This window comes from Dinoponera quadriceps, unplaced genomic scaffold (assembly GCF_001313825.1).
Source record: "Dinoponera quadriceps isolate SergipeBrazil2010 unplaced genomic scaffold, ASM131382v1 scaffold3676, whole genome shotgun sequence".
Taxonomy (NCBI): Eukaryota; Metazoa; Arthropoda; class Insecta; order Hymenoptera; family Formicidae; genus Dinoponera; species Dinoponera quadriceps.
In genome coordinates, this window is record NW_014559267.1 from 421559 (window position 1) to 436253 (window position 14695).

The 14695-nt window shown below is 48.1% G+C and overlaps 1 protein-coding gene across 1 annotated transcript in view; it reads left to right on the forward strand.

The window, feature by feature from the left end:
- LOC106750264 (transcription factor collier) overlaps positions 1-14695 on the forward strand; it is a 102559-nt gene that overhangs the window by 19077 nt on the left and 68787 nt on the right. Inside the window, exons 4-6 of the mRNA XM_014630470.1 lie at positions 2534-2589; positions 11509-11582; positions 12108-12176. Of these exons, the coding sequence (XP_014485956.1) occupies positions 2534-2589; positions 11509-11582; positions 12108-12176 (199 nt within the window). The remainder of the gene's footprint in view (positions 1-2533; positions 2590-11508; positions 11583-12107; positions 12177-14695) is intronic.

Below are 14695 nucleotides of genomic sequence, written 5' to 3' on the forward strand. Positions count from 1 at the left end.
CCTCCCACCCGCCCTCCGAACCGGGATGCGGAATGAATTGCGGTTGGAGCGGAGATAGCAGAGAGATAGGTTTTTTTCTCCTTCCCACTCTTAACTCTGACAGTAACATGTTATAGGCCTACGAGAGACGTTTTTTTCTCGCTTACCCTTTCTTCCACGTCTCGTGCAAGATGCTATTTAGAGGGATAGAATCCTATTTCGCTATGTTTCAACTTCGAAAAAAAATTGGATCCTTGTGTAACCACTGTTGCGCACCGAAAAATTGAGTGTTAAATTTAACGCATTTCACACGTCCCAAACGGTCCGCCGAAATTCTGGAACTACGTTCCTTGTAGTTTCTTTTTTTTTTTAATTGATGTAGCTACCGCTAACGACGATCGAATGCATTAATGCATGAGAACATTAAATTTCGATATGAACGAAAGCGACATGGGACGACATTATTTGTTTTTACTCGAAGTGTCAAAGATCAATTTAATGATCCAACGCGACCTTTATTTCAAAAAATGTTATAATTTCCAGTGAAATTATGTCCTCATTTCTATAGCAATTAGAACACACACAGGCGCGCGCTATTTACACTAGTCGTGAGAAAATTAAATTTCGATATGAACGAAAGCGATGTAGGACGACATTGTTCGTTTTCATGCGAAGGGTCAAAGGTGAATTTAACGATACATCACGACCGTTACTCCACGAAACGTTATAATTTCCATTGAAATTACGTCCCCATTTTTATAACAACTACACGGAGGAAATATCGTAGTAAAAATTACCACAAAATCTCGTAATGCTGGACCATACCGGAATTATGACCGAAGCTATGGTATACGTGTTGTAAACTTTAGTGACGTACATCATGTTTACGCAACGCTAAAAATTATAACACACATAACAACCTCGATAACAATTCCGGTATAAACCAGCATTACAAATTTTTGTGGTGAATTTTATCGCAATATCTCGTACAATACATTACAATATATTACAAGAAGAGGCTTCAACGTCTCGATACTTCGAGATGTCTGATAACACGCCACTTTTTAGATGATGATTTTCCTCGACAAGAGAAACGAAAGATACTTAATACAGCTATTTAAAGACAAATACACACAATTCGTCGCGAATTTCGCGTAACACTTGCTCCTTATCGCGATTCGCGGTACGTCCGCGCAAAAGCGAAGCGCGCCCACTTCCTACTTTCGTGTCGGATCATTACCGATTAGAACTCTCGCGGCGGAGAAAACCAGATATCCCGGCGGAAGCTCGCATCAGTTATTCGGTCAGTTTAGCGTCGACCCGTATTTGCAAATCCTGACATGGCCACGGATACGGTAAACCGGTTGACTGCGTACGTAACTTCCGGTAAAGCCGCGACGGTTTCTCGAGGTAATTTGTGAGCTAGTTTCGAGCCCGGAGTATCGTAATCCGCAATAACGTTATGCGGCGTGAGCCCGGCCGGCCGGCCGGGGGTCTGCGAGTCTTATGTCGGGATTACCTGGCTTACCGGGCACGCGAAGCCGGAAGCCACGAGGGTGTCTGTCCGAAATACACCCTGGGATTACCCGCTACTCCCCCAGGAAGGAAGGAACAGTTTCGAAAACTTGCAACGCGGCGGCGAGATGCACGTCCTCGCGCATCGTTGTACGTAACAACAGTTGCGATCCACGGATAGAGCGCGCGCCGGTAAATAGCGTACCGATACCGTATCGGGCGATTTATCAGCCGGTAAACAACCGGTAAACAACCCTCCCTCCGTGGAGACGCGGTTTCCTTCGCGAGACTCGCGCTTGTAATTACGAGATAAACGGAAGAGATAAAAATCGCCGATACGCTCGTCAATTTTGCCACGACGTGCACGTGGCGGCACGTCGTCGCGCGCGACGACGACGAGCGTCTTTGATCTTGCGCAATTGGAAATCGGCCTTTACCTTTAAAGCCAACCGGCGCCGCTCACGTGAGCGTGACGACCGGTGAATTCTTCCAGCGCGAATTCTTGCGGAGAGAAGAAGGGCGCGGTGTTAATTAACGTACATTACACGTACGCGAGACGACGCTCTTCCTTATCGCGGCTTGCATCGGGTCGCGCGATGTTACGCGGCGGTCATGTCGATCGGTTCAAAGTAAGATTGACGCAAGAAGAGGCAGACGATTGTGCATACGCGACGTTCAAACAAGAACCAGCCCGCTTTGCGCGTGTACACCACGTCGCCGTCGACTTTAAATACGACCACGATATGCAAGTTTTTCTCGGAGGGGCCCTTTCGGCGGCAGAATTTGAAGACACGTTTCCGTATCGGTCGGCTCGTGAGCGTTGCAAATGCCTGCGCGAAACGCTTTCTTGCTTATTAATGGAGCTTCTCGTCGTCCCGGAGAGAAGCGTACATCCGCGTATCGCATAAACGCATTGTATCATCTCGATTCTTAATCCGTACGTTTAGTCTAGGCGAGTACTTTGTCTAATGTAGCCGCTAGAAAAGCGAAGAGAGCTCATTATTTCTTGCTCAATGTCGCAATTTTCCGTCTGTTTCAGGTGTCAGACAGGTGCAGGATATCTACGTCAGGCTCATAGACTCCGCGACGAAACAAGTAAGTTCAAGTATCGCGATGCTCCCTTCATACACGAATATCTTTCGTCACACGATAAGAATATCTAGCTGACAATTCATAAATGTTTCTTTCGCAATTCTGCGATTCTGTTAAGTCCGGTGACTTAACAAAGTTAAAAGTAAATCTAACAAGAACGAGTAAAATACGAAAGCGTCTGTAACTCGAAAACAACGACAGGACAAGTGTTTATATGGACACTTTTCGCGTGATTTCTAATTCCTGAATTTATTTCTAAAATTATGTCCACGTGGTATGGAATATCCTGTATAATCAAATACACTTTTAATTAAAATAATACAATATACTTTCCTATTTATTTGAATTTTATTTTTATTATTATTTCCTAATATTTGAATCACCTTTATAACACGAACCAAGCAAAGCCACGTCCGCGCATGGACGTCTGCATGTACTTCGATCCTACGAGCACGTGTGTCCCGATATCGTTCTGATTCGCGATATCTCTCAGCAACGCACCCGACCGCGATCGAGAAGAGACGGAGAGCATTACCGACGGTCTCCTTCCTTCGAGCGAATCTCGCTCTCTTTCGGCGTTTCTTCTTTTCTTTTTTTCACGCGGAAGCGGCGGCGGCAGGACTCGTGCGAAATCGTCGTAGCGACGCGGGCGCGCACGTGAACGGGAGTGTTATCATCTCTGCTACAAGCACTTAATTTTCCGGGGGGTTGATTCTTACCCCTCCGGGAAAGCGGGCACACCGCCGTGCGCGCGGCTGTCCCATCCTGTTATCTGCGCCACGTGGCGAACTCTGCGCGCGACCCGCGAACCACGTGTTGTGATCCCCCCCGCAACTAGCAGGGCCGTAGATCCCGGCGCGCCGATAAGGCGCAAAGGAGGATCACAACCTTCGTGCAAACGCAAATACAACGCGCGATCACGGGGCGCGATAAGCCCTTTATGCGCGTTCGAGGGTGCTTTTTAGGCTGCCGAGCCGTGCGCGAGAGAGGTGTGTTTCGCACCTACGAAATGTCACGACATACAGAGAAACGACCGTGCCGTAAAAAGTTAGAGGGAGAGAATTCAGATAAAATAACCGGACGGATACGAGCAGTTTTCAACGCTTAAATTAAGACCTCGGACACAGACGCGGTTACGTGTGGTGAGTCACGACTCGAGAGAGAGAGAGAGAGAGAGACAGGAGAGATAACGAGTTTGTCGTTTTTCGGCGCGTCGTAGCTTCATCGATCGCCTCCGAGAAAACAGATAGTTTTATGAGCGCTGAAACGTTGAATTAGTCCGCATCCACGATAGGTGTATTAAACTTTTAGCTTTTTGCTCTAAGCAATAAAATGTTACGTAATTCTCGATAAAAAAAAAAGACGTTTTCTGCGCCGACAAAAGTCGCGATAACGCTTAAATCTCAGGAATTGCGACGTCTGGCAGAGCTGGAAACGCGCTTTTTGCCAGAAATTACGTTACAATTTAGCGCTCAGAGCAAAAGACTAAAGGCTTACCACGCTTAGAACTCCAGATATAAATAGAGAAGCGACATTGATACTTATATCTGACTCTAACTACATCTATTGTGGATCCTCGCTTACTCGGACGAGGACATTATTAATCTCCAAGAGGAAGTCAAAAATACAAACGACATTGTATCGTCGTTGCGGAACAAATACGAGCATCTCGAAATTATTTTGTTTCGTGTCGTGACCCGGAGCTTCTAACGAGTTCCTATAGATACGCTCACCATTTTAGCAAATTAAATCATCTTGGGGCCGGTCGGTTACGGAGGTAAGAAGAGAGGTGGTGGTAGTAGTAATAGTAGTAGTGATAGCAGTAGGACGAAGAAGGAAGCGGCGGAAGGATGAGGAGGAGGGTTGGGGAAACAGAGCTGATGTTAGTTTTAGCTGATTAAATTACTAAGCCGCGGCGGCCTTGCACCGGCAGAGACCGACCGACCGACCGACCGGTCGGTCCTCAATTCGCGATCCATTCCTTTTATTAATCGGATCCGGGATGTCATAGGGTTGAGCGGCTGAGACGGGCGGAAAGGGAGATCGATACGTGCATTATCTTGCGAAGCAATTGGCGAAATAAGAAGCGCTATGAATTAGAGAACGACGGTGAGGGAGGTGCGGAGGCGCGCACCAAGTGCATCGGACGCGTTTTGTTTACCGACTCATGAAACGCCACACGTTCGTTCCATAATTTCTCAACGCGCGCCCTCCGCGATACCGCGGGGTGCACTATCTAAAAATGCGCAGTCACGTTTACGACAAAGTTTTATTAAGTGAGGCGTAAATCGACGCGTGTATAACCGCGCAGATTTATACGCGCGGGGATATTCATTTATTTTTATGTCGCCCGTAATATCGAGGGAGATCAAGAGCGACGCGACTGAGCGACACGACTCGAGAAGTAACTTAATTGTCCGCCCGCGTGTGACACGCGTTTGAAGGATCAGGAGGAAACAATACAACGTTCATTAATCGCGACGTGAACGACGAGTAAACGCGATGTAAACACGGCGCGAATTTCCGCCCGTGTAATATAATTCCGAGTTATAGAAGCTATCGTAGTGGCGAGAAAAAGGAGATCGAGGACACGAGGAAGGGAAACGGGTCGACAGCGCTCGGGAACGATTGTCCATGAGGAAAAGAAAAGCGGAAGTGATAGATAGATGCCGGGACACCCTCCCTCCAGGTTCCATGGAGGAATCATGCCGGTAAAGGGAGTAGAAAGTCGGACGGGGGAGAGTCGGCGCGGAGGAGGAAAGATCGAAAACGAGAAAGCTGCAATTTATACATCAAAGCTTCGATTGAACGCGTCTCCGCCGAGCGAGGTGGAGGAGGAGGAAACGTAGGAGGAGGGGGAGGAAGAAGAGAGAGAGAGAGAGATACAGATAGGAGAATCAATGTATATTCACGTCGCGTTGGTGTGCTGCGCCACTACATGCGACAACTCGCGCGAAGTGTTTAGCAAATCCAGGTCGACGTATCCCCCCCTCAACCCTGTCCATTGTACTCTAGAAAATTGACAAACGCGCCCGAGCTTATCCGTGATTAAAACGTGAAAGATAAAAGGACCGCTTAGAGCCAGTATATGTATCGCCCGCCTGTTGTTGCAGCTCGTTCACTTCAAGCACGCGGATTCCCCGCAGAATCGCGACTGTCAACTACGACTCCGATGACGATGACTCGGAGATATGACGGGATCGCATTCGGTGACAGCTGTGGTATTTGTCCGAAGTTAAAGTACAGATGCTAAATTTATGAGTGGCCCCCTTTGATGCGTCGCTCCGCGGTATAACTACCTTAAGGACGACGTCGTAAATTAATTCAGCGACTATTCTCGAAGTCTTCGCAGTTTGTTATTCGTAATTTGACGGCGCTCGCGTAATTCGATTCTCGGACGAAAAAGCTCGAGAAGCCTCGTGCTTGCGTGCGAGCAGTAAATACTTGTCGGGATCGCCGGTCCGATTTTCACGTCGAAAATTCGCGAATATCCGCGTCGGAATTCGCTTCACTTCGCCCGGTGAGTTCCTCGAGCGAACAGGCGAAGCCGAGTTACGGCTTGCAAATTGCGATTCGGAAACGCGCCAACTTTCCTCGAGACCGAATCAGGTGGTCGGTTATAAATCCGCAATAATTGGCTACACCGAGTCGGCCGCGCGCTGAGCTCGTGGTGAAACCCCCCGACCCTTAAGCTTTTCTTCAATTTCTTCGCTCTTCGCCAAGGTTGGTATCTATATCAACGTTCGCTGGATTCCGAGCGGGCGAAGTACCTGTACAACCAGACGCGAACGAGAGAAGGAGAAAAAGAGGGACAGACGGAGGGTCGTGAGAGAGAGAGAGAGAGAAAGAGAGGAAAAGAAAGCGTGAAGGGGGAGGGGGGGAAGGCGCAGGATGTTGAGAACCGTGCGTTTCTCGGTGAAATTTCCAGAAAAATACGAGCTGCTCCCCGAGAAAGAAACGAGTTTTGTGCAGCGCGGTTGAATGGCGCTAACAACGTACGCTTTTAAGCGCTCGGCAACGAACTTCCGGCCGGTGCGAGGGGGGCGAACGAGGGCCAGAATGCGCTTTTTCGCGGGATTAAAAATGCTAAATGGTAATTAGTTCCGGGGATAAAAAAGCATTTACAGGACGTGTGTACGGTGGGAGCGGAGAACCGCGCGGCACCGTTATTCTAAATGAATGAACAACAGGAAATTGTACGTAACCCTTTTAAGCTTCATCCGACGTCGGAGATGGTCGGCCGTCAGTGTGAGTGCGTGTATGCGTGCGTACTCCCCCCCCCCCCCACCGTTTGTTANCAGATGTTTCGCGAGAAACCGCGGAATGCGCGAACCAAGGGGATCGACATCGTCCAATATGTGTACAGCCGATTATGCGAAGAACTGCGTGTCTTTTCGCCATTCGCCGAACGTTCCTTCGCGTTCTCTCACGCACAATCGACACGCGTTCGTATAGCGTCCGCGGCTTAAGTTATCGAGCCGAGCTGACATCTCGGCTTCGAGCATAAAGCGCCTGTAGCTAATACTGAAATATGAGTATTTAACCGTAGATTAAAGAAATAATAAGTTCGAGATAAGTTAATCCCGGGCAGATAAGGAGAGAAAGAGATCGAGAGAAAGAGGGAGAGAAGCCGACGTTCCCCCAGGCGGTGGACACACTTCGAGGGGCGAGGGTGACGCTGTATGCATGTTGTTCGCCGTACATGTACCCCGGGAAGCTGCGGGGGCAGCCCGTTCCATATAAGGGGGATTCCCAGGGGACTTTTGGAATCGATTCGGGATGGAAATCATTACAGGCAGATTTGAATGACTATCTTCGAATTTATCTGCTCCCTTCGGTAACTCGCCTTCCTCCTCGTACCATCGCCATCTTCGAGGGCTACACGAGAACGACGTTATGTCGTTTTATTACCATGCACCACGTCGGTTCTTTCTCTCCGCCGAGCGATACCGGTCCCCGTTGATCCCGTGTGTATACGGGCGTCGTCGGGTAAACTTAAGATGCGACGTCGATACAACTAATAACGTTCCGTCGTTTTAACGGCATATTTTTAGATCGTTAGAACTGATAAAGTCGCACTTTCACGTCTCGCCGAAACGATACACAGGGAAAATTCGGCGGTGCTTCGCGATCGAAAAGTTTCACCTCGTCTGGAGAACGCGCCGTGACACACCGTGCGCGTTAGGATCGGCTGCGGTCTACCCTGTGGAAGGACTTTCCGCTATAAGTCCTCGGTAAGTAATTCCCGTGGGAATTAGCTGCGGGGGCCCGAACATTCTTCTGGTGGGACCGGGAGGCAACGGAAGATAGGCCCCCGAGGGGATCATGCTGACTGGTCGCACCCCGAGGACCCTCCGTTTGACGTCGTTGCCTCCGTCCACCCTTCGCCTACTTCAACCATTCACCCTTGAGACATCCCGCGACACATAACCGTGCCATATCCGTTGAACCGCTGAAGAAAGACCGTAGCATTTCTTTTGGGGTCGCTGCACGCGAAGGTGTGAATCCGAACGCGAAAACTACGGGATATTCCATGTAGGCTTCCACGCTGCAGATCCAAGTGTTTTATTTTTACACGCATAAACGCCTGAAACTGATATATTTGACTCAAGCTCTTCTTACGTCGTTTCTTGCCGTTTTAGGTCACGTCACTTAAAACGTTTATTCGTGGTAAATTATAAATTAACACGTCTAATCACGTGTTAAATGACGTTATTTAAGATGGTAAGAAATGTATAAGAAAAGTCTCAGGTAAAATAACACATTTCGATTTGAAGCGTGCGATGCGGTTGCCGACCGGAAGTTTCAGAGCGATATTTTCTTTCTGAATTTACCAATCGATTAATAACGAGCCTATATTAATCGAGACGCAAGCGTGTGCTCAATTCATCCATTCGAGCGTTTGTTACACGTGACCTCGTAAACGATATTCCCGAGAGTGGCAAAAACAAACTCTCTTGTCTTGTCTCTCTCTTGGGATAGTCTCCCAAGAGAAGGGGGGGGGGGACTGTTATAAAAAGTAATTGCTTACAAATTGTCCGTACATACCGCGGGTACACACAGAATAAACAAAACCGTCCAAGCTCGAGTAATGATCGCTCGGCAAATAATATTGCATGTCACGTCGCACGCGCTACCTGACCTGCCTAACAGTCGTTATATGTTCAAGCGACGATTATTGCGCGTCCCGTAACACCGAAGACGATTACACACAGCGAATCGTTGGATTTCGTCAGAAGCCTCAATGTCCGTGGTTCGACGTACGGCCGCACTTTAACGATCTTCAAAGCGACGAAGGGATTATTAGGGTCTTCTCTCGCTGCTACACGTCCCGACGTGTGAGCGACAGTACCGGGAAATGCTACTGATTATCGGCAATTTTCTTTACCTGCACGTAAAGTACTCGTTCGTCGTGAATTTTAGGACAACAGGTGAAAGAGCGGATACCGAAGTATAAAATCGAAAAAATATCAAGTCTAAGACGCATGTAAATCGCATTGATTTCGAGAACATCGTATAAACATCCGCAGCCTTAAAACGTTGAATCACTTGACGATTGAATTAAGTTTCGTTTTTGTGACTCACCAAAAGACCGGGAGACTCAGGATTAGCCGCGTTCCGCAACCCGTCTGGAACAAAGAAATATAGCATCGTGTATTACATGAATCTAAATGTGACTTGACAAAAAAATAAGCGTGAATAATGAAAGAGCGTGTTAATCTCGGGTGATTTTTATAACTCAACGGTTTCTTGTACGGACAACTGTCCCAGTTTTTAATCGCATTAAAGGATTAAATGCAAACGCAGAGTTAAGCGTAAATGTACGGGAAAAATTAGGATAATCCTACCTTCGAACCAATCCTGCTTGGCCTGAACCGAATCCTTCGGTTCGGCGTCCATCGAATCTGCACTCCGGAGAACCGCAGGCTCCGTCAGATCTGAAGCAAAAAGTAAGTTTCACGATTAGTTGTATGATTGAATCAGCGTATTGAGAATAAGGAGGCTCGGGACTGAATATTTTTCGTTAAAATTAGCAAAATTAAAACATGATGTTATTCAATTCGAGGAGATCGCGTCGATTTCGCGAGAAATCTTGTCGCATTCGCGGAACAACGCGTCAATTTCGGCAGCGGCCGGCTCAACGGTAGTAATTACGTCGCGTTCGCCATTGTTTGCGCGCGGCCGTAATAAAAGAGTCTCGATTCGCAGCGACACTTCTCGTGTACAAAACTGCCGGTGTTACAACGAAAAAGCTTAATTGGCCGGGTGTAAGTAAGCCGCGCGCTGAGGTCTTATCTCGCGTACAGAGGTTAATACGTACAAAGTACATACTTATGTTAATTATTCCCGGTACAAATAAGTTCGCATGTCTCTTTACTATTAAGAGTCGTAATAGCCGAGCGGCACGTAACGTCCTATGACTCCTTTCCTTTGCTCTTACCAAGAACATGTACTTCCCTCCCCCCCCCCTCCGTCGTCGTGAGCGCGCGATCCCTCTCAATCCCCTTTCCTCCCGCCTGCCCAGCCTGACTGCCTGCCTGCCTGCGTGTTTATTCTTGCTCCTCTATTTTCCATCCTCGACGTCTCCTCCGCTTCGACGCGGGATCCCTCTCTCTGATTTACCTACCTACCGCGATACTGTATACCGCGACGGTGGTTCGTTTACGTTGCAATTCGGTTATTTCGTCCGCATAAATATTTGACGCCATTCTGGAAGTCGCACCTACACTTCCGCAACGCCAAAATCAGGTATGTTGATACCACCGTTACCGTTACAAAACGACGTTTAACCGGCCGCGTAGAGAGCGGCACGACGGCGGTGCTGCCGTCAACTCGACGAATTCCCTGGGACACTGTATTTCACAATATTTACATTTTATCGTACCTCCTCGTGAACTCCGATTCGGGTCGTTATGCAAGCCGCGAAATTGCGTAGAAATCGTGCGAGCGCGCGCGCACAATCGCGTCGATTGTGCGCGTAGGTGGTGGTTCGTTCATTGAGATCCATCGAACGCTCCGATGTTGAAACCGTGAAGAGATCTTCGGAAACGGGAAAAATTACCGTGAAATACCACGGATTCACGGAGACGAGGAGGAAACTCAAATTGCGCAAAAACGCACGATCTCGCATAAAACTAATTTCGCCAGATGTAGATTTTCACTAGATTATCCAAAGTTGTCCCAAAATAAATTATCCTATTACCCAGAATTACATGGGGAAAAAAGTATTAGAATCAAGTAAACGTAATTATTTGTTTTTCAGCCTCTATATATATATATATAGAGCTTCTTCTGATAAGAATAGCGTTGGAGCTTGATCGGGAAATAAATCATTTTCCCATCTCTTTACTTGAGATCAAAGCGAGCCTATCTCTTCGCGCTTTGTTATTCCGCGGTTAATCCGCGCAGAGGTCCCCATCGGTAAGTGCACGAATACAGGATAACGACGTGTTGTCATTAAATAAAAATCAATCGCGTGGTCGTGAAGGAGGCTTAACGGATTTGCCTGCGCCGCCCATGGCTTAGTAGTCCTGCGGGGAAAGTAGCCCCCCTTCTCAACTCGCGTCCGCGTACGAGCTTGCTTAATACGTTACATATTTCCCATCGACGGTTGAATTATCTCTCGAACTGGATTACCAACGTGTAGTCTATGTTCGCGCTAATTATCCTTTGCTACGTTTTTCCTTCGGAATCGGGGGGGGGGGGGGGGAAACCGGGAAAAAANAAAAGATTCTCTCGCTCGTTCGGAAAGCAACGTGCGTAAAGTTGAGTGCGATAAGAAGAGTTTCTCAAAATCAGGAACGCTATTGTCTTCTCTCTTGGCTCAAATTAACTGAATTCGACGGGGCGAGCGAAATGCCACAGCTCTATCTGAGGAAGATATCGAGGATTTAATACCCGCTTGTTTTCTCTCTGTTGCAGGCGATCATGTACGAAGGGCAGGACAAGAATCCGGAGATGTGCCGTGTTCTGTTGACGCACGAGGTCATGTGCAGGTACGTACGGGAGGCGAAAACTAAAGAAATTGCAAGATGGACAAACGAACATCGCTCTCTCATTCATCACCGTTGCGCGCGATTGTTTCCGCGTAAAATTAATCGCATGACATTTCCGATCGGCGTCTACCGTGGTGTCGAGTTATTTCACACGTTGGCTCGTGTTATTTGCGTTGAGAAAAGTGCCCCTCCTCCACAAGCAGTCACCCCCGCGGCATAGCATAAACGTAACGAGGCATACGGGGACGTGGTCGTTCTCCGGGGGGTGGCTGACTCATTGTGACCCATGGGACTTCGGGCACCACTACCACTAGCTTCCGCCACCTACTTCCCGAGTCCCATGGGTACTCGATACTTTTTAGGCGGACCCGAAAAATCCCTCCGACTCCTCCACGCACGGAGCTTGTGTGTTCGCGGCTGTTCGTTTTCTCCTTCTTCCTTTCGGGGAGATAAAAATTTCGCCACGGCGAGACGCGTACGCAAGCGAGGCGCAATGGCAGTAAAATCGCTCCCTTTGCTTTGCAGTCGATGCTGCGACAAGAAGAGCTGCGGAAACAGGAACGAGACGCCCAGCGATCCCGTGATCATCGACCGGTGAGTTGCGTCTATATCGTTGCCTGACCATCGCTTCGCGTCGAACGGACGCTTCGGTAATCGGCCGTCGGTGGCGGCGATCTACTTAAAACGCGCCATTTATTTCGCCGGTGACGAGCGAGTTTTACGATACCGTGGCGCACACACGACTCCCCGAAATCGCCCGGACTCGGCTCGACGAGGACGGTGACGCCGACGACGAGAATGAAGACGACGAACGTAACGATAGAGGCGCCGATTTTCTAGAGAGAGAGACGCCAACGACTCTCGTATCAGCCTGTCGCCCGCGCTATCGTCGTTTCCAACGATCTGCGAAATAAGGGTCCAGATAACTCCTTCTCGAAGGACCCGCCTATAAGATAGAGCCTCGTGTACCGTCGCGACCAGACTCCTAGGACATTTAGGCTTGCAAAATACGTTTCCTGCGAGATGCGGCGACGGCGGCGGGAGGAAGGGAGGACGCTCCGCCGGGGTAGAAGAGTACTCGAATACTCGGGGCGTACTTATACCACGTACTCCAGCATCGCGCATGGTGCGCTGCTCGTCCATGGTAACATAGACTCCCCTCGCACACACCCACACTCGCGCGCCCGTCTCTCTTCCGTGGCGTGGCTAACGCGCGCGCGAGAGAGAGTAGCAGCGGGGTGAGCCCGGTATCTGAATAGGCTATAGAGTGTCCTGAGATAGGAACGGCAGGAAGGAAGAGGTTTCCCGCGGGACCCGGGCCGAGATAGTCTTCAGGAGGACATCTTGTGTTCAGGGGTGCTCAACCCCCGAGCTTCGATACACCGGCGGCGGCGGCTTCTCGAGCTTTCATCCGCATTCGAGAAGGGATATGGGTTACACGCCGGTGACAAGCAAAGCCCGGTAGGCTCGCGCGTAACTATTTTTCGCGCCTCCGAGTCTGCTTCCGACGTCTGCACCTGTTGGCTGGGTTTAACCCCGATGTCGCGCGAACTCGTGTCTCTCGCTCGCCGATACTCGAAACCGGCCTCGGTAGCAAAACGCGACACAAATCACACGTGTCAACGTTATAAATGAAAAAAAAAGAAAAAAACTCGCGATACGTGGATCTCGACAAAAAATCCAGTCCTTTTGTATAATTGTTCCCGTAAGGAGATTGTAAAGTGAAGTGAGTTTGGTGAAGATTCAATGAACATTCAACATTTATTATTTGTATAATGAAATAACTATATATGGAAACATAATTTTGCTCGATAAATACTAAATTGTTGAGTAGTTCTCTTAATGTGCCACTGAAAATACGACACCAAACCTCACGACCTCTTTAAAACACTTTACCGCACTTTCCAAATACTTTTCAAAATAAACATAAATGAGATCCTAGAATTTCCAGATTAAACAAACAATTTCCGGCATTAATAGTAATATCGCGATATCGGTTTACGAGGGGAGGAGCTGCACTGATGCATGCCGGAGATTCGGCGAGTATCGGTGGTGAGGTGAAAAAATAACAATAGTTATTGTCTGGCGAGAGAGGAATTATGCAATCTCGTAGGTTGGGCCGATCGGTGAGACGATAGAGGAATTAATCTCGAAAATGCTCGTTCGGCACACGACACGCACGCACCCGAGTAATGTCGTAACAACCGCGCCGTGTAACGTGAATGCAACCGCGATGCGGTCGCGTGTCGTGACGAACGCCACCCTCATGTTCGTCCGTTCGCTCGCTCGTTCGTTCGTTCGTTCGTTCTCCAGACACGGTAGATCAAAACGAGAGTAAAATAAATGGACAACTTCCGCAAAATTACAGGATTAAATCTCCATTAAGGCTCTATTTTTACCGTTCTAGTAGCAGAGACGATCCCGAGTAGTTTGCACGATATCAACGCATCGATCGCTCTTTTTTCCACAGTGCAGTCGTTACGCGCTAATATTTAACTCTACGCGAGCGCACTTCGACGGGATGAAATATCTCGCAATTAAAGAGAAACGCACTGTGTGCGTCGAATATGTCGCATCGTTTATTGCTAGTTCGTTTATACAGGATGTCCCAAAATTTCTGAATGCGGAGTGTATACAAGGAAGTTTTTGACGAAAGAAGCAACTTCTCCTTTCACCAAAATTGCGTTTGAACAATAATATCCGAGAACAAACGATTGAAAAAATGGGGTTTTCCGCGAGCTAAGTGTCGGACGAACAAATGAATAATCTTCTTCGATAAATTAATTAAATCAAATAGTTCACTTTACTGAAACAGAATCTTAATCTAAGGTTTAACTTCAAAGACGCGTTACATTGAAAGTTGAAAAGTTACTATAAATAATGACATTTCTCGACATTTTCGCTAAGGAAAAAAGTTACTTCTTGTGGTATGAAGAATCTTCCTGTACACTCCGCATGCGCAAATTTCGGGACATCCTGTATTTTTTTTCTCATATAGCCGCAGAAGCGAATATATATGTTCCTGTATATATTCACTCGGTGTCTCCTCGCTTTTTCTCTTCAGTATGCCGGTGATGTGAATGTATGCGTTGCTCACGGGGAATATGTATATG